Below are 22,628 nucleotides of genomic sequence, written 5' to 3' on the forward strand. Positions count from 1 at the left end.
CCATTTGAAATTTTCTTCTTTAATGATGATTTTTATCAAACTTGTATATTTAAGTTCAGTAATTTCACTTAAATAACAATTAATAGGTAATTATCATTGCCATTTAAGTGAAATCACTGAACTTAATTATACAAGCTTGATAAAAAAATGATCATTCTAGAAGAAAATTTCAAATGGCACTTAAGAGGCTTTTGCATCTGAACTCTTCATATATATATATATATTCAGTTAATGTTTTTTAATGTCAATTAATGCATTAACTAAGATTATCTAATGAGATCTTATTGTAAAGTGTTACCGGTTACTTTTTAATTTTTGGTCAAGTTTTTATACATTTTTTGTGTTTTTGTAATTTTTATTAGTTTTTTGTGTGTGTGTGTGTGTATATATATATATATATATATATATATATATATCAGTTAATGCTTATTAATTATAACTAAGATGAACTAAAACGACTATTATTGTAAAATACCGACTAATATTGTAAAGTTATGATTTAAATACTATGTAAAGTTATTGTAAATTTGTTGTGTTTTTGTCATTTTATGTCTAAATTGTTTTAGTGTTTTATTTTTAGTTAAATTAGCCAAGAAGGCAGCTGCAAAGTAAAGTAAATTGATGCAAATGAAAACTATGCATGTAAATCCCGATCTTCGGCTCAAAATGCACACGGCGAGTGAAGAAAACCAGACACACACTCATATATTTCAATTAAGATCTCACGGATATACAGGATGAAGACAATCTCATCTTCCTCTAGTCAAGAGCTCATCAGAGCTGGTTTGAGCACACACACACACACACACACACACACTACACCAGGACCTTTTCATAGACCTCTTTTTGTCTAGCGGGGATTTTCAAGGTGTAATCCCACACACGAGCTTACAGAACGCCTCGCTGGCTCTCATATCACAGCAGAAGACGTGGCATTTAAAAGCGTAGAGTTTCTTTCTGTCGCCTGTTGGCGAAACCTGTCGATATCAATCAGCCGCGCACCGCCGAGTCACGAAAGGTGACGCTCTCGTCATCGATGAACGTGAGACTGCTTCCTGCTAAAAAGTGATCAAAAAACTCAAAAAGGGTCTCAAGTTGAAAGCGATTCCTCTGGATCGATCGTGATGTTCAAAGCGGCCGGTGATTAACACAGCAAACACAATCTAAAGGTGAGGAAGAGTTTGAAGAAGACAGAAAGATACACTGCTGGTCAAACGTTTGATGTTTTTAATAGGACTGTCGATTTAATGACTTTATAGGGTGTGATTACTTATGGAAAAATGTGTTTTTAATGGTGTACGTAATAGAGCCCGACCGATAAAGGATTTTGAAGGCCGATACCGGTTTTAAAATCCGATATATCGGCCGATATTTTATTTATTTATTTTTTTAACTGGACATGATAGTCACAAATTTTGTCCTGCTTATTTGAGTTTAGAGAACTGATGGGGATGATATTTTAATTGTTATTCAAGCAATGTATGTATCGTGACCAACTCAACGAGTGTTGCCAACAGGAACGGTGTAGAGCGCCCTCTGGTGGACAAACTATACAACTCCAACACTCATGACATGGTTCAAGCGTGTTTCGTCCATTTTTATTTCATTTTTGAAATATTCATTTATCGGCCGTTATAACTGCCGATACCAATAGTTTGGAAAATGCCTAATATCGGCCGATAATATCAGTCTGCCGATATATCGGTCTGGCTCTAGTACGTAATGTGACATTGTATGCAGTTTAGTTACGTCTGATTATAAAACTAGCGATGCACCGATATGAAAATTGTGGCCGATACCGATAACCGATAATTTGTTATATTTGGAAGCCGATAACCGATATATCGGCCGATAAATCTAAATCCACATATTTATTTAATTTTTGAGAGCCTGATTACAAAAATAAAAATCTCACCATTAAAAGCCATAAGCACACAATTATAATGTTCTCATAAATTAATTTATCATGCATTTCTAATAAAAATGCAATTAAAATTCAAGTTATGAGGGCAAAAAAAAAATGCCCCTGTATGAGTTAATATTTTACACAAAATATTGTCAGTTTTTACCCAGTTTCACCAATGAAAGTAGTTCAAATGAAGCCAGAGCAGAACTCTCTTACAGCGGCGATTTATTATTGAATGAATCCAAAATTGTGGCCGATAACCGATAATTCTTTATATTTGAAAGCCGATAACCGATATATCGGCCGATAAATCTAAATCCAAATTTTTAAGAGCCTGATTACAAAAACAACAATCTCACCATTAAAAGCCACGTCGCAAGCACACAATTACAATGATATTCTCATAATAATTATGTAGCCGATATGATGCATGTTGCAAAATATACCTGATGCCACTTTTGCCAAGTTTGTGTAATAAATTCGATGTTGACTCAAAATATTTCTTTCTAAAGCAATGTCCATTCAATGTTTTTCTCATCTAACACAATAATGACTTTATATTATCTTCAGAGGGATTGATTAATTAATCGGCACATCATGTAATTAATTAGGTTAAACATTTTAATCATTTGACAGCCTTAATCGCTTGCTTAACTTAACCATTACGGTTCAATGAGTGATTTCTGAAGGATCATGTGACAGACTGAAGACTGGAGTAATGATGATGAAAATTCAGCTTTGATCACAAGAATAAATTACACTTTACCATATATTCACATGGACATTTTACATTACAACAATATTTTACAATTTTTACTGTATTTTTTATCAATAAATGTAGCCCTAGTGAGCAGAAGAGACAAAAACATTAAAAAAAAAAATTAATTTTTTGCTCTACACTCTCAGAAAAAGGTACAAAAGCTGTCACTGGGGCTGTACCTTTTCAAAAGATAAACTTTTGTACATTTTAGGTGCTAATATGTACATTTAAGGTACTAATATGTTCATTTTAGGTGCTAATATGTATATTTTAGGTACTAATATGTTCATTTTAGGTGCTAATATGTACATTTAAGGTACTAATATGTTCATTTTAGGTGCTAATATGTACATTTAAGGTACTAATATGTTCATTTTAGGTGCTAATATGTATATTTTAGGTACTAATATGTACATTTCAGGTGCTAATATGGACATTTTAGTTGTTAATATGTACATTGTAGGTGTTAATATGTACTATTTAGGTACTAATATGTACATTTTAAGGGTTGATGTGTACATTTTAGGTGCTAATATGTACATTTTAGGTACTAATATGTACATTTTAAGGGTTGATGTGTACATTTTAGGTGCTAATATGTACATTTAAGGCACTAATATGTACATTTAAGGTGCTAATATGTACATTTAAGGCACTAATATGTACATTTTAGGCGCAAATATGTACATTTTAGGTGCTAATATGTACATTTCAGGTGCTAATATGGACATTTTAGTTGTTAATATGTACATTTTAGGTACTAATATGTACATTTTAAGGGTTGATATGTACATTTTAGGTGTTAATATGTACATTTTAAGGGTTGATATGTACATTTTAGGTGCTAATATGTACCATTAAGGTACCAATATGCACCCTATAGGTACAAAAGTGTACCTTTTGAAAAGGTACAGCCCCAGTGACAGCTTTTGTACCTTTTTCCTAAGAGTGTATTTTAATCAGAATTTCCTGGCATACGAACACTTTCCGCATCTCAAACACTGACTTTCCTTTCTCTGTTTGGATGTCTTATGAGAAAGCCAGGCACTAAGCGGGAAGCAGATCGCTCTCTTTCTCCACAGAGAGAAATATTATATTTAAATATGATTGCAGGATGTTCGCATGACACGTTTCCAGACAAAAATACGGCCCTCGGTCTCTCGCAACATTCAATGAAAAGAGGCAATCTTTCAGGAGACGAGCGTCTGCAATCGACAGCATTTATTATCTCTCGTTCTGGTGCCTCAGTTTGATGCAAAACTTTTCAATGCACTTTTAAACGCGCCGTTTCTTCGATGCCAAGCACTTGAAAGAGCCAAATAAGCCTAAAAAGTGATATTTGATATTTAATCATGTGCCAGTGATGCTTTCGACCCATTCAGCATCCCTCTAAACGTAATTAAAGGCAAATTGAGGGCTTTCTAATCTATTTTAGGTCATCAACAATCCCATGTACAGTAGACATTTGGGCTAATTAAAACTCAAGCTAATCAGATGGACGTGCACGTCTCTAAAGATGCGGAGACTTTCTGCCGTATCAGAGCGGATGGAAAATTAAAATCCTGCACTTCAAGGAAAGTGAGGGGCAAAAAAGTGCAAGACTTTCATGCAAAATTAAGATTAAATTAAATATATTTCTGCTGTGATCTGACAAGTCTCTTATTCATAGCTGTCAGGAATTAAAATGAAGAGTGGAAGGCAAAAATTAAAGAAATATTTTTTTTTATATTGTACTTTATTTCAGTTAAGTAAAGAAAGTATTTGTTATATTATTATTGTTTTATATTATCGATTTACTCAGCAATTAAAATGTCTTTGTGAGTAAAAAAAAATAAAAGTAATAATAATTTTTGGGGTCAGAATTTTTTTTAAAGAGAAATTATTTTTATTCAGAAAGGGCATATTCAATTTATCAAAGTGGCATTAACAACATTTATAATGTTACGAACTGTTTTCACTATTTATAATAAATGTTTCTTGATCCTCATATTAGAGTGATTTCTGAAGACTGGAGTAATGATGCTGAAAATCACAGGAAAAAATTATCCTTTACTATATATTCACATAGAGAACAGATGATTTACATTATAATAACATTTCACTATTTCTACTGTATTTATTCCATTTTTTTAATCAAATAAATGCAGTCTTGGTGAGCAGTAGAGACATAAAAATAAATAAATAAATATAATAAATATATATATATGAAGAGTTCAGATGCAAAAGCCTCTAAATGCCATTTGAAATTTTCTTCTTTAATGATGATTTTTATCAAACTTCTATATTTAAGTTCAGTAATTTCATTTAAATGGCAATGATAATTACCTATTAATTGTTATTTAAGTGAAATTAATGAAATAAAATATACAAGTTTGATAAAAATCATCATTAAAAAAGAAAATTTCAAATGGCATTTAGAGGCTTTTGCATCTGAACTCTTCATATTGTATATATATATATATATATATATATATATATATATATATATATAAACACATTTGTGCAATGGTTTTGGTCCATGCACAAAATAAGAGATCAGCAAAAAAATAAGCTACAAGTAAATGTCTACAATATGTCAGATAACAAATACTGAACCTAACAGGCAACTTTGTGGTACTTTGCTGTTGTGATGTGATCAAAGCTAATGCTTGAAAACTCTGAGAAACACTGATCTAAAGTTACGCTAAACAAAAGGAACATTAAAATCTGAAACTCTGGAGTCTCCGCTCCCACAGTTCAGTAGTTCAGATCTGACAAGGAGACAAGTGGGCCAATTTAGGAGCGAACCTGGCCTTAAAACTACAGATTTGATTTGGAGACCATCACAAGCCGGGTAATTGGCTGAACGCGCTGCTTAATTGCTTTTAGTTCTCGAGCTGCTTGGCCATAAAATGTGGGGGCAAGAGCACAGGATACTCAGTAAATCTGAATGTAGGTGAAAATTGGATTTCCCCGCACGACCCCTGAGGCCGGATACGCCTGTAATCGCAGACGGGTCATTAAAAGCACAGGCCATCTGCATGCAAACTAATTGTAAGAAACCCAACCCAAAAACAGTCTTTGCACTTGACGTCGTCTATAGGCCTAATAATGCAGGATTCATGTTAACAAGCAATGCACACAAAAAATTGCAAACTAATAATAATGCACAACGAGATTCATGAACAGCTTCTATCCCAAAGCGATCACGATAATGAGCTATGAATTGAAAACACATCCTCAAAATCATTATTCTTGACATACAGGTGAAACTGGAAAAATTAGAATATGGTGCAAAAGTTCATTTATTTCAAGTAATTCAACTTAAAAGGTGAAACTAATATATTACATAGACTCATTACATGCAAAGTGAGATATTTCAAGCCTTTATTTGTTATAATTGTGATGATTATGGCTTAAACCCCAAATTCAAAATTAGAATATTTTGAAAACGTTGTCAAATCTGTAAGCCATAATCATCACAATTATAACAAATAAAGGCTTGAAATATCTCATTTGCATGTAATGAGTCAATATAATATATTGAATTACTGAAATAAATGAACTTTTGCATCATATTGTAATTTTTCCAGTTTCACCTGCACAAGACAACTTAAATGAACATATATAACACTATTAGCAATTTATTTAATATAAGATTGCAATATAACTAATAACTATTCTTAACTCTCTACATTGGAAAATATAAAAATGTCATTGTATGTAAAATTTTACAATGACAATAATGTCATGCTTCGTTCTGAAATACAATGGCGAGTTTTAATGATTCAACCAAATTCTGTATTGAATAACTAGTTTCACTCAAAAATAGATCATAATTATTTGACGTGCTCCTGGAAACTGAGAGTAATCGTTTTTAAGGTCCCCCTGGAGTCACTCATCAAGTGCAGGCCATCTGCACAGAAACTAATTGTCAGAAACCCAACATAAATAGAGATTAAACGGGGATCGATGTGCTGCTGAAATCTGAGTGTAATAGTTCTTAAAGAAACAGTGCCCCTAAAATGAAAAATGATGTCATCATACAACACGAAACATAAGGATGAGTCACCCTTAAAACTCATCTTTGATCACCAAAATCACATATTTAAATGTTTTTTTTCAGCTATTCCTTAAAATATCTTGAATATAACTGGACACCCTCCCCTCATTTAGAATGCGCAGTCCTATGAATATGCAAATGAGCCCCACCTCACACGTTGATCTGATTGGTTACAAGGTGGTTTGTGACGTCAGAAACACCAGCGATCTTTTGGTTCACTGCAGGAAATACTGTATTAATACTGTATTAAAGTGTATTAAACACACCACATAGACACATAAACAACATTAAAAGCTGGATTTTCACCACAGGGGGACTTTAAAGAAACAACACAAAACATAAGAATCCTGATTCGGGTTTGAGTAAACGAAGACCACCTTAAACATTTCCAGGAGAGAGCGATATTTAAAGGAAGAGGCCGAGGGACCGCACTGAAACGCTTTTTAATTATTCAATTATCTGAGCGAGGAGGAGCAGAACAGGCCCATCTGCGGATCAGCCCATTCATCATTGATTGGCAGAGACAGACGCGGGATCGGTTTACTCCATTAGCGGGCCGAGGGGAGGAGGACAGCCCGGCCTTCATTGTAAACGAGTTGCACAATTGTGCGATCTGTCACCGAAAGCATTGGAGCCGTGGAGAGAGAGAGGATTCAGATGTCACGGGTAGACCGAACGGTGCCTCGCTCGACCTGCAAAGAACATGGTTATTGTTCCACAGGCAGCGAGGAAACATGCGCTGACCCGTGTGACGAGGAAAACTGAGACTTACAGGGGGTCATATCATGAAGATCTGAAGTTTAAGTGCTATAATCAGTGCTTTTGCTGCTTTTTATCTCACAATTGCGAGATATAAAGTCGCAAATCTGAGAAATAAAGTCACAATTGTGAGAAAAAAAAGATAGAATTGAGACTTTTTATCTTACCGCTGCGAGTTTATACCTTGAAATTCTGACATCATTTCTCAGAAATGTGAGATATAAATTCGCAATAGTGTGTTTTTCCCCTCAGAATAGTTTATATCTCACGATTATGACTTTACAACACGCAATTCTGACTTTATATCTTGCGATTGCGACTTTAAATCAATCAACTCTGACTTTATACTCGCAATTGCGAATTTATTTAACATAATTCTGACTTTATATCTTGCAATTGCAACTTTGTCAACTTTACATCAACTCTGACTTTATATCAATCAACTTTATACTGACTTTATACTCACAATTGTGAATTTATTTCACACAACTAACTTTATATCTCGCAATTGCGACTTTATATCAATAAATTCTGACTTTATATCTCACAATTCTCACTTTATATCTCACAATTCTCACTTTATATCTCACAATTCTGACTTTATATCTCACAATTCTGACTTTATATCTCACAATTCTGACTTTATATCTCACAATTCTGACTTTATATCTCGCAATTCTGACTTTATATCTCACAATTCTCACTTTATATCTCACAATTCTGACTTTATATCTCACAATTCTCACTTTATATCTCACAATTCTGACTTTATATCTCACAATTCTGACTTTATATCTCACAATTCTGACTTTATATCTCACAATTCTGACTTTATATCTCGCAATTCTGACTTTATATCTCACAATTCTGACTTTATATCTCACAATTCTGACTTTATATCTCGCAATTCTGACTTTATATCTCACAATTCTGACTTTATATCTCACAATTCTGACTTTATATCTCACAATTCTGACTTTATATCTCGCAATTCTGACTTTATATCTCACAATTCTGACTTTATATCTCACAATTCTGACTTTATATCTCACAATTCTGATTTTATATCTCACAATTCTGACTTTATATCTCGCAATTCTGACTTTATATCTCACAATTCTGACTTTATATCTCACAATTCTGATTTTATATCTCACAATTCTGACTTTATATCTCACAATTCTGACTTTATATCTCACAATTCTGATTTTATATCTCACAATTCTGACTTTATATCTCACAATTCTGACTTTATATCTCACAATTCTGATTTTATATCAATCAATTCTGACTTTATATCAATCAATTCTGACTTTATATCTCGCAATTCTGACTTTATATCAATCAATTCTGACTTTATATCAATCAATTCTGACTTTATATCTCGCAATTCTGACTTTATATCAATCAATTCTGACTTTATATCTCGCAATTCTGATTTTATATCAATCAATTCTGACTTTATATCAATCAATTCTGACTTTATAACTCACAATTCTGACTTTATATCTCGCAAATCTGATTTTATATCTCGCAATTCTGACTTTATATCTCGCAATTCTGACTTTATATCACGCAATTCTGACTTTATATCTCGCAATTCTGATTTTATATCAGTCAATTCTGACTTTATATCTCGCAATTCTGACTTTATATCTCGCAATTCTGACTTTATATCAATCAATTCTGACTTTATATCTCGCAATTCTGATTTTATATCAATCAATTCTGATTTTATATCTCGCAATTCTGACTTTATATCTCGCAATTCTGACTTTATATTAATCAATTCTGACTTTATAACTCACAATTCTGACTTTATATCTCGCAATTCTGATTTTATATCAATCAATTCTGACTTTATACCAATCAATTCTGACTTTATAACTCACAATTCTGACTTTATATCTCGCAATTCTGACTTTATATCAATCAATTCTGACTTTATATCTCGCAATTCTGATTTTATATCTCGCAATTCTGACTTTATATCAATCAATTCTGACTTTATATCTCGCAATTCTGACTTTATATCAATCAATTCTGACTTTATATCTCGCAATTCTGATTTTATATCAGTCAATTCTGACTTTATATCTCGCAATTCTGACTTTATATCTCGCAATTCTGACTTTATATCAGTCAATTCTGACTTTTTATCTTTTCTGGGTGTAGGAAGGAATTCTATTGGGTAATTCGGAAGTGGGCGGGATCACGAAGGTAATCCGACACCGAACGCATGTTTCACAGCAGAATAACTGGCATTGTTTTTCGGAGAAACAAGCATGTGAAATTATAATATGCACACTTATGGTATTTTTCTGCTTTAGCACAATAATAAAATCAAAAATTCATAGAGTTGCTTTGAATTGTTTTTAAATGATTTCTATAGGCCTACGTTTAGAGTAAATAAAAGATAAATGGAGTGTGTTTTATAAGAAAATACTATTTAAACCGTCATGTTTAATTGCAGTTTCATTTTTGGACAGATTTCTTTTGGCAAGTAATACTGAATTAAACATTAAATTCTGAAGTAGTATTTTCTTTTGCCTTACTTACAGGTTTGATTAATATAAATGTTAAATGATTTAAACCAAACATCTATTTAAGTGCTGGGATGAAATGAATATTACGCATGTTATGCAAGTGAAAACAGTTTTAAAGCAAATCCTGCATTAAATATGAAGTATATTAACCTGGATTTCCTTGACATTCAGCTCAACTTAAGATCTCTTTATCTCCCAGTTATATGTCTAAAATCACATCTCTTCCCACAAGACAAAGACACAAAGAGCAACATGAAATCATGAAGACTACATTCAGGAACGTTATGAGGAAAAACAACGTTTACCTTCATAATCTTTCATCTAAATGAATTAACTTGCTCCGTCTCTGAACTGAAGAGCATTTCTTTTTCTAGGCCAGGATATTAATTCATGTTAACATGCAATAGACAAATAAATTATCAAACTAACATTAAGGTCAAGCTCCATTCTGAAATATAATGGCCAGTTATACAGATTCAACCAAATACTGATAGATACAAATTAACAAAATCCTCATTAAATAATTAGTTTCACTCAAAAATATATCAGATGACAATGTAAAACCGAGTGAGAGAGAGAAATATTCAATTTGGCTATGTATAAAACCCTTTACGTCAAAGAATTTATATATATATAACATGAGGAAACCCTTGAAAGCTTCTTTATATGAAGGGCCTGACTTTAACCTTTTCTCAATATAACATTCAACACGTCGAATTCCCTGCCAATAATCACACATCTGGAAAAGCATGATAAGAAATCTGATGATAGCGTAAGAAATACTGTTATTATTAGTATTTAGAGTTCTTTTGTTCATTTACAAAGAGCAAAGTCATTAAAAACACCCTTGATCTGACTGAAATGATGAGCTCAAACTAACCAAAACTATTGCAGCCTTTTGCATGTAAAGTAAAAGTAAAATGAATCTCCAAAAGTCTCAGAAACACACAGTGATTCTCTCATTAGAGGAGCAACACTGACATCTAGTGGCTGCACACAGACGTTCATCCTGCATTCAAAACAAACAACAACTCAACATCTGTAAAACAAGACTTCAGAAACATGCAATCATTTATGCATTAAAACAAGAAAAATCAATGGTTAAAAAAACAAGTATTTTTCTCTCAGTTTTGCTCCAAGCTAATTGATCTTGCTTTAGGTGTGTTTGACAGGAAAACAAGACTGTATCGAGCGCTTTACTAATTAAGACTGCAGATTTGTTGAATATGATGAACATAATCAAGGCAGAGTAAATGATCTGAGATTGATGGGATAATAACAGGCCTTATTCACAGACAGCTCGAACACACACACACACACACACACACACACACACACACACACACACACTGCTGAAACGTGAACACAAACAGAGCCACAGATGTACAGAAGTGCTTCAATCATGACAGGAGAGAGAGAAAAGCATTGGCTTATGGGTAACAAAAAACACTGGACTCGAACCTCTCAGACTAATTCAGCACGTGACCAATGAAACGCTATGAACAGATCCAATTAAACATTTATTATAAACTAAATCAGGTCAAGCATGACGTCTTCATTATTTAAAGTCCCCCTGTGGTAAAAATCCGGCTTTTAATGTTGTTTATATGTGTATGTGGTGTTTTTAACCAGTGGATCTCTGAGCTGAGTGAGTGAGTGGAGGCGGGGCTCATTTGCATATTCATAGTACCCCGTATACTTAATGAGGCAAGGGTGTCGAGTTTACATTCAAGCTGTCTTTTTGGTGATCAAAGATGAGTTTTAAGGGATAAACTGACTACAGGGGGACTTTAAATTAATATTGCATGTGTATAATATAAATGATGTGTTATATTTATCTTTCTGATCATCTTGAGTCAGAATTAGGGATGGGCAACGATTAATCGCATCCAAAATAAAAGTTTGCGTTTCCATAATATATGTGTGTGTATAATTAATTTGTATATATAAATACCCACACATGTATGTGTATATTTAAGAAAATGTGTTATTAATGTATCAAATATTTATATTAATATATATTATGTATAAATATATATAAAGTATATACATACAAATATTTCTTAAATATATACATGCATGTGTGTGTATTTATATATACAAATTAATTATACACACCACACACATGTATTATGTAAACACAAACTTTTATTCTGGATTAATCGTTGCCCATGATCCCTAGTCAGAATAACTCCCTCTTGCAGCGTCTCTTCTCTAATGATGTGGGCGGGGCTATAACCTGTCACTCACATAAGATCAGCCAATAGCAAACCACAACCATCCAATCAATTCCCTACGAACAATCAAGCCCCGCCCACATTTGTTCTCGTTCCAGAAGCGTTTCACTCGATATAAGAGAAAAAAAACCATTTAAAGCACAAAGCCAGTAGTCAACCTTTGACCCCGAGCGATCACTCATGCATTAGGAGTCCGGCGCTCTGAACATGTCATGTGACTCGACAGCACGTACCAGTTTGTTTTCCTGCATGTAGATTCTCTGGAGTTTGTTGCATCCCTGCGCCAGAGCGACCAGGCCGTCGTCACTGATGCTGTAACACTGGCCGAAGTGAACGTCCTTCAGCTCTTTACAGTGTTCGCCCAACTGCACAAAACACACACACACACACACACACACACACACACACACAGTCTTCAAATGTTCAAAGCAGCGATATGATTAAATACAGCGGTATAGTTGTATACGGCAAGTCCCCGCTGTGATTTTAAGGTAATATTGCAATTAGACATTCACAAGTTTATGGTCACATGACATGCGGGTAAATATGGAAGAAAATTAAAGGTGAAATGTTTTGTTAGTTTACCTATGCAAGTAAAATAATGCCTAAATGCATTTCAAACAAAAATGCTTGTTGAATTGTACTAACTGAAAACAAAATGCATTGCATTTTAATAAAAAATTAATGCAATGCATTTTTTTTAATTAGTGCAATTCAATAAAATTGGACATTATTTAACCCTCTTCGTACCTTTCTGACCGAAAAATTTTCTGTTTTGAAATTTTAAAAATCACAGCTTCATCGGAATGTTACGAAACTTGGTGACTTTTATGGCGTTATGTATGTGAACACACAAAAAAATTGAGGTCATGATCCGAGAAGGCTAAGTGGTCTTAAAAAAATAGTCACACTTGTGGTCTTTGGTCAAAAATGACCCCATAGGAAATGAATGGGAAATTGACAAAAAAAAAAAAAAAATGAAAAAAAAAAAAAAAAATTGTGAATTTTAGTTTTTTTGTCAAATTTTTTAATAAGAAATAGTTTTTGAGATTGTTTCAACTATATATTCAAATCCACCAACAACAAAAAAATGTGTTCATAAACATCTGGGGAATTCACATGCCTCTCCATAGAGAGCTGTACACGCCATCTAGTGGTTACACCATGATTCTACGCTTTTTCTCTATACTGTAACCAGATGGTGCTAATTTTCTTCAAATTTTTTGTTTTTTTTTCTGAAGGCCTAGACTCTATATTAAACTAAAATACTGCATTAATATTTTTTTGAAAAAAAATAATACATATATAGAAATATATATATTTTTCCATGGCAAAAATAAACCATAAATATTAATAAATTCAATTAAATTGTCTCAAAATACTAAATTAAAAAGAATAAATATTATAGAACAAAAATAAATTGCATTGGTTTTACTGGGATGGAGAAAGTTTCATTTTTAGGTGTCCGGTCACTTTTGACCGGGAAGATAACAAGTGTGACTCCGAAACGAAGAGCACCTGAGGGTTAACTTCCATAGGTAAACACAAAATATTTCACCTTTTTTTTATCAAGTTATATTTGAATTTATTAAAATTAATGAATGAGCATCTTGGCAGATTTTTTATGCGACATACCAAAATGTGCGCAAAAATCGGTAGATGGAAACGCAGCTACTGATTATAATAAATGCACATTTAATCAAACCAATCGTTCTTTTTCTCCTCAACTGAATGCGTGTTTTTTAATGCATTTTTATGGGCAACATTCAGGAATTGAGATTAACAATGAACTTTGGCGGGAAACGCTGTCCAATCACGAGCCTGTGTTTACTCGCTTTGCTGGGGAAGTAATAGCGAATATTAAAAAGCATTTGGTGAACAGAAAAGACAGTTATTTTGTACATGTTCTGTGTCCTGTATTGATCTGTCCTAAAACATATTTATGATAAAAAAGGCCGTTAAAATCGATTCCCTATTTTCGTTTTGGTCCGATGGATTGCTCTAGTGTGTGTGAGTGCGTCTCACCAGTCTGAGCGCGTGGTCGGTGAGCTTGTCCTGGTTCCCCACGTGCACTTTCTGCAGGAGCGGGCAGTGCACGGCGGCGGCGCACAGGGACACGTCGCTCAGCTGCTTACAGCGGTACGCCGTGTACTTGATCAGCCCGGGACAGTTCGCCGCCAGAGAGCAGACGCCGTGATCCTGAACGTTCCTGCAGTCCGAGATGTTGATCTCGGTGACGTTCTGTCTCCGGGACGCGATCTTCACCAGCAGATCGTCCTTCACCTGCCGTCAGGGAGACCATCAACAGTTAAAACCACAAATCAACACACAGTTTTCCTCCTGCAATAATATATCAGACATGCATACAGGTGAAACTCGGAAAAGTTAGAATATTGTGGAAGGGTTTTCATATCTGTAAGCCATAATCATCACAATTATAACAAATAAAGGCTTGAAATATCTCGCTTTGCATGTAATGAGTCTATATAATATATTAGTTTCACCTTTTAAGTTGAATTACTGAAATAAATGAACTTTTGCACAATATTCAATTTTTCGAGTTTCACATGTATATAATCTAAACAACATTTATTCGCCTTCAACATCTCATATTATCACAGTTTATTCACTATAGTCAGAGAGAGAATGAGAGAAACATTAAACAGTTTTAATCTATTATTTCCAATTAAAACCACATATCAAGAGCCTAGCACACACGCAACACTGCAATATTCCCGTTTTTGCATCTAATATTTAAGTTTTGTGTGAGTTACGTTCTTACGGTACATGAAAAAGTGTTTGTACAAATGCATATGAGAAGTAATGCTTAAGAAAGGCTGTTTGCCACATAGTTGTTATATGTTTTTTTAATAAAATGATTTGTTATAAAATGTGGTTTTGGTTTAAAATGCATTTTTTAAACAAATCCTGGTTTGTACAGCGGCAAAACATGAACAAAATGTTGTGATTATATACAGTATCAATATAGCTACAAAATAATAAGAAGAAGAATGCTATAAAATTACTAAGTGTATTGTATAATAACAATTCTAATATTTAATGTAAAATAATAAACAGTGAAATCTTGCGCTAGTAATATTTCTTATGTTTTAGCAATTTTATATTAATATGATAATATGATATGAATCACTTTTTTTATATATTAATCATTTTTATTATAAAAATGGCTGTATATTGTATATAAATACGAAATTACAATTGTAAAATAAAGCCATGTAACATAATATCAATATGATAATATAATATTAATAATAAAATAATAAAAATTGTATTATACAAATTACTGAATAAAACATTTTATATATATATATATATATATATAAGAAATATTACTAAAATCCTGTAAAATAATATTAATAATAAAATATTAAAAAATAATATTATAATAATAATAATTTTTATTATAAAAGTTACTAAATAAAACTTAATTTATATATACAAAATATTACTATAGTAAAATTAAACCCTATAAAATAAAAAATAGAGTAATTAAGAAAAATAATAATTTTATTTTACAACTGTCTTAATTTCTTCATAACATTTTAACATTAAAAAGTGAACGCATGGGACACTTAAATCTTGATAATTTTGAAAATCACTTATCAATTCAAGTATAATAATTATGCACACCTCACCTATAGATATATTATTAAGCAATTTTATATTAATATGATAATATTATGAAAATAAGAAATATTACTATTGAAAAATAAAACCCTGTAAAATAAAATAAAAAAATGAATGCATGAGGACATAAAAGCTTTTTTTTTGATAATCACTTCTTAATTCAAGTATAATAGTCCAGCACACCTATGAGTAACGCAGTTCTACACACAAGCAGAAGAGAACCGCACAAACCTGCTGGAGGCCGCTGAGGTCGATCTGCTTCCAGAACTGGAAGTCTAAGCAGAGATCACGCCAGTATTTACACACCAGAGACACACCGAGACAGCGCTCCTTCACCGACAGGTGCGAGAACACCTGAGGACACATCACACATCATCCGTCACACAACCACAGTTACAGTGTCATTCATTAAACAACAGTCAGAGGATTCCAGCCGCAGGTTTGATATGAAGCTCTATGTGCACAGCATTCTCAATGTTACGCTGCTTATTACATTTCTAGATGCACTTTTATGATGGACAGATGCACTTTTATGATGGACGGATGCACTTTTATGATGGACAGATGCACTTTTATGATGGATAGATGCACTTTTATGATGGACAGATGCACTTTTATGATAGATAGATGCACTTTTATGATGAATAGATGCGCTTTTATGATGGACAGATGCACTTTTATGATGAATAGATGCACTTTTATGATGGACAGATGCACTTTTATGATGGACAGATGTACTTTTATGATGGACAGATGCACTTTTATAATGGATAGATGCACTTTTATAATGGATAGATGCACTTTTATGATGAATAGATGCACTTTTATGATGGACAGATGCACTTTTATGATGGACAGATGCACTTTTATGATGGACAGATGCACTTTTATGATGGATAGATGCACTTTTATGATGGACAGATGCACTTTTATGATGGACAGATGCACTTTTATGATGGACAGATGCACTTTTATGATGGATAGATGCACTTTTATGATGGACAGATGCACTTTTATGATGGACAGATGCACTTTTATGATGGACAGATGCACTTTTATGATGGACGGATGCACTTTTATGATGGACGGATGCACTTTTATGATGGACGGATGCACTTTTATGATGGACGGATGCACTTTTATGATGGACAGATGCACTTTTATGATGGACAGATGCACTTTTATGATGGACAGATGCACTTTTATGATGGACAGATGCACTTTTATGATGGACAGATGCACTTTTATGATGGACAGATGCACTTTTATGATGGACGGATGCACTTTTATGATGGACAGATGCACTTTTATGATGGATAGATGCACTTTTATGATGGACAGATGCACTTTTATGATGGATAGATGCACTTTTATGATGAATAGATGCGCTTTTATGATGGACAGATGCACTTTTATGATGGATAGATGCACTTTTATGATGGACAGATGCACTTTTATGATGGACAGATGCACTTTTATGATGGACAGATGCACTTTTATGATGGACAGATGCACTTTTATGATGGACAGATGCACTTTTATGATGGACAGATGCACTTTTATGATGGACAGATGCACTTTTATGATGGACAGATGCACTTTTATGATGGACGGATGCACTTTTATGATGGACAGATGCACTTTTATGATGGACGGATGCACTTTTATGATGGACAGATGCACTTTTATGATGGATAGATGCACTTTTATGATGAATAGATGCGCTTTTATGATGGATAGATGCACTTTTATGATGGACAGATGCACTTTTATGATGGACAGATGCACTTTTATGATGGATAGATGCACTTTTATGATGGACGGATGCGCTTTTATGATGGACGGATGCACTTTTATGATGAATAGATGCACTTTTATGATGGACAGATGCACTTTTATGATGGACAGATGTACTTTTATGATGGACAGATGCACTTTTATGATGGACAGATGCACTTTTATGATGGACAGATGCACTTTTATGATGGATAGATGCACTTTTATGATGGACAGATGCACTTTTATGATGGATAGATGCACTTTTATGATGAATAGATGCGCTTTTATGATGGACAGATGCACTTTTATGATGAATAGATGCACTTTTATGATGGACAGATGCACTTTTATGATGGACAGATGCACTTTTATGATGGACAGATGCACTTTTATGATGGACAGATGCACTTTTATGATGGATAGATGCACTTTTATGATGGACGGATGCACTTTTATGATGAATAGATGCACTTTTATGATGGACAGATGCACTTTTATGATGGATAGATGCACTTTTATGATGGACTGATGCACTTTTATGATGGACAGATGCACTTTTATGATGGACAGATGCACTTTTATGATGGATAGATGCACTTTTATGATGGACTGATGCACTTTTATGATGGATAGATGCACTTTTATGATGGACAGATGCACTTTTATGATGGACAGATGCACTTTTATGATGGATAGATGCACTTTTATGATGGACAGATGCACTTTTATGATGGATAGATGCACTTTTATGATGGATAGATGCACTTTTATGATGGACTGATGCACTTTTATGATGGATAGATGCACTTTTATGATGGACAGATGCACTTTTATGATGGACAGATGCACTTTTATGATGGATAGATGCACTTTTATGATGGACAGATGCACTTTTATGATGGATAGATGCACTTTTATGATGGACGGATGCACTTTTATGATGAATAGATGCACTTTTATGATGGACGGATGCACTTTTATGATGAATAGATGCACTTTTATGATGGACAGATGCACTTTTATGATGGACAGATGCACTTTTATGATGGATAGATGCACTTTTATGATGGACAGATGCACTTTTATGATGGACAGATGCACTTTTATGATGGACAGATGCACTTTTATGATGGACAGATGCACTTTTATGATGGATAGATGCACTTTTATGATGGACGGATGCACTTTTATGATGAATAGATGCACTTTTATGATGGACAGATGCACTTTTATGATGGACAGATGCACTTTTATGATGGATAGATGCACTTTTATGATGGACAGATGCACTTTTATGATGGATAGATGCACTTTTATGATGGACGGATGCACTTTTATGATGAATAGATGCACTTTTATGATGGACAGATGCACTTTTATGATGGACAGATGCACTTTTATGATGGACAGATGCACTTTTATGATGGATAGATGCACTTTTATGATGGACAGATGCACTTTTATGATGGATAGATGCACTTTTATGATGAATAGATGCGCTTTTATGATGGACAGATGCGCTTTTATGATGGACAGATGCACTTTTATGATGGATAGATGCACTTTTATGATGGACAGATGCACTTTTATGATGAATAGATGCACTTTTATGATGGACAGATGCACTTTTATGATGGACAGATGCACTTTTATGATGGACAGATGCACTTTTATGATGGATAGATGCACTTTTATGATGGACAGATGCACTTTTATGATGGACAGATGCACTTTTATGATAGATAGATGCAGTTTTATGATGGATAGATGCACTTTTATGATGGACAGATGCACTTTTATGATGGACAGATGCACTTTTATGATGGACAGATGCACTTTTATGATGGATAGATGCACTTTTATGATGGACAGATGCACTTTTATGATGGACAGATGCACTTTTATGATGGACAGATGCACTTTTATGATGGACAGATGCACTTTTATGATGGACAGATGCACTTTTATGATGGACAGATGCACTTTTATGATGGACAGATGCACTTTTATGATGGACGGATGCACTTTTATGATGGACGGATGCACTTTTATGATGGACAGATGCACTTTTATGATGGATAGATGCACTTTTATGATGGACAGATGCACTTTTATGATGGATAGATGCACTTTTATGATGGACGGATGCGCTTTTATGATGGACAGATGCACTTTTATGATGAATAGATGCACTTTTATGATGGACAGATGCACTTTTATGATGGACAGATGTACTTTTATGATGGACAGATGCACTTTTATGATGGATAGATGCACTTTTATGATGGACAGATGCACTTTTATGATGGATAGATGCACTTTTATGATGGACGGATGCGCTTTTATGATGGACGGATGCACTTTTATGATGAATAGATGCACTTTTATGATGGACAGATGCACTTTTATGATGGACAGATGTACTTTTATGATGGACAGATGCACTTTTATGATGGACAGATGCACTTTTATGATGGACAGATGCACTTTTATGATGGATAGATGCACTTTTATGATGGACAGATGCACTTTTATGATGGATAGATGCACTTTTATGATGAATAGATGCGCTTTTATGATGGACAGATGCACTTTTATGATGAATAGATGCACTTTTATGATGGACAGATGCACTTTTATGATGGACAGATGCACTTTTATGATGGACAGATGCACTTTTATGATGGACAGATGCACTTTTATGATGGATAGATGCACTTTTATGATGGACGGATGCACTTTTATGATGAATAGATGCACTTTTATGATGGACAGATGCACTTTTATGATGGACAGATGCACTTTTATGATGGATAGATGCACTTTTATGATGGACTGATGCACTTTTATGATGGATAGATGCACTTTTATGATGGACAGATGCACTTTTATGATGGACAGATGCACTTTTATGATGGATAGATGCACTTTTATGATGGACAGATGCACTTTTATGATGGATAGATGCACTTTTATGATGGACGGATGCACTTTTATGATGAATAGATGCACTTTTATGATGGACAGATGCACTTTTATGATGGACAGATGCACTTTTATGATGGATAGATGCACTTTTATGATGGACAGATGCACTTTTATGATGGACAGATGCACTTTTATGATGGACAGATGCACTTTTATGATGGACAGATGCACTTTTATGATGGATAGATGCACTTTTATGATGGACGGATGCACTTTTATGATGAATAGATGCACTTTTATGATGGACAGATGCACTTTTATGATGGACAGATGCACTTTTATGATGGATAGATGCACTTTTATGATGGACTGATGCACTTTTATGATGGATAGATGCACTTTTATGATGGACAGATGCACTTTTATGATGGACAGATGCACTTTTATGATGGATAGATGCACTTTTATGATGGACAGATGCACTTTTATGATGGATAGATGCACTTTTATGATGAATAGATGCGCTTTTATGATGGACAGATGCGCTTTTATGATGGACAGATGCACTTTTATGATGGATAGATGCACTTTTATGATGGACAGATGCACTTTTATGATGAATAGATGCACTTTTATGATGGACAGATGCACTTTTATGATGGACAGATGCACTTTTATGATGGATAGATGCACTTTTATGATGGACAGATGCACTTTTATGATGGACAGATGCACTTTTATGATAGATAGATGCAGTTTTATGATGGATAGATGCACTTTTATGATGGACAGATGCACTTTTATGATGGACAGATGCACTTTTATGATGGACAGATGCACTTTTATGATGGATAGATGCACTTTTATGATGGACAGATGCACTTTTATGATGGACAGATGCACTTTTATGATGGACAGATGCACTTTTATGATGGACAGATGCACTTTTATGATGGACAGATGCACTTTTATGATGGACAGATGCACTTTTATGATGGACAGATGCACTTTTATGATGGACGGATGCACTTTTATGATGGACGGATGCACTTTTATGATGGACAGATGCACTTTTATGATGGATAGATGCACTTTTATGATGGACAGATGCACTTTTATGATGGATAGATGCACTTTTATGATGGACGGATGCGCTTTTATGATGGACAGATGCACTTTTATGATGAATAGATGCACTTTTATGATGGACAGATGCACTTTTATGATGGACAGATGTACTTTTATGATGGACAGATGCACTTTTATGATGGATAGATGCACTTTTATGATAGATAGATGCAGTTTTATGATAGATAGATGCACTTTTATGATGGACAGATGCACTTTTATGATGGACAGATGTACTTTTATGATGGACAGATGCACTTTTATGATGGACAGATGCACTTTTATGATAGATAGATGCAGTTTTATGATGGATAGATGCACTTTTATGATGGACAGATGCACTTTTATGATGGACAGATGCACTTTTATGATGGACAGATGCACTTTTATGATGGACAGATGCACTTTTATGATGGACAGATGCACTTTTATGATGGACAGATGCACTTTTATGATGGATGGATGCACTTTTATGATGGATAGATGCACTTTTATGATGATAGATGCACTTTTATGATGGACAGATGCACTTTTATGATGGACAGATGCACTTTTATGATGGACGGATGCACTTTTATGATGGACGGATGCACTTTTATGATGGACGGATGCACTTTTATGATGGATAGATGCACTTTTATGATGGACAGATGCACTTTTATGATGGACAGATGCGCTTTTATGATGGACAGATGCACTTTTATGATGGACGGATGCACTTTTATGATGGACAGATGCACTTTTATGATGGACAGATGCACTTTTATGATAGATAGATGCAGTTTTATGATGGATAGATGCACTTTTATGATGGACAGATGCACTTTTATGATGGACAGATGCCCTTTTATGATGGACAGATGCACTTTTATGATGAATAGATGCGCTTTTATGA

The 22,628-nt window shown here is 33.9% G+C and overlaps 1 protein-coding gene across 3 annotated transcripts in view; it reads right to left on the minus strand.

Annotated features, from left to right (window-relative positions):
* fbxl17 (F-box and leucine rich repeat protein 17) overlaps window positions 1-22,628 on the minus strand; it is a 202,164-nt gene that overhangs the window by 176,124 nt on the left and 3,412 nt on the right. For all 3 annotated transcript variants that reach the window (XM_089119919.1, XM_089119920.1, XM_089119921.1), the window contains exons 3-5: window positions 16,130-16,252; window positions 14,276-14,533; window positions 12,484-12,615 (exon numbers count right to left, since the gene is read on the minus strand). In XM_089119919.1, coding sequence (XP_088976045.1) covers window positions 12,484-12,615; window positions 14,276-14,533; window positions 16,130-16,252 — 513 coding nt within the window. The remainder of the gene's footprint in view (window positions 1-12,483; window positions 12,616-14,275; window positions 14,534-16,129; window positions 16,253-22,628) is intronic.

Source organism: Pimephales promelas, chromosome 14 (assembly GCF_988280905.1).
Source record: "Pimephales promelas chromosome 14, fPimPro1.hap1.1, whole genome shotgun sequence".
NCBI classification, from domain to species: domain Eukaryota; kingdom Metazoa; phylum Chordata; class Actinopteri; order Cypriniformes; family Leuciscidae; genus Pimephales; species Pimephales promelas.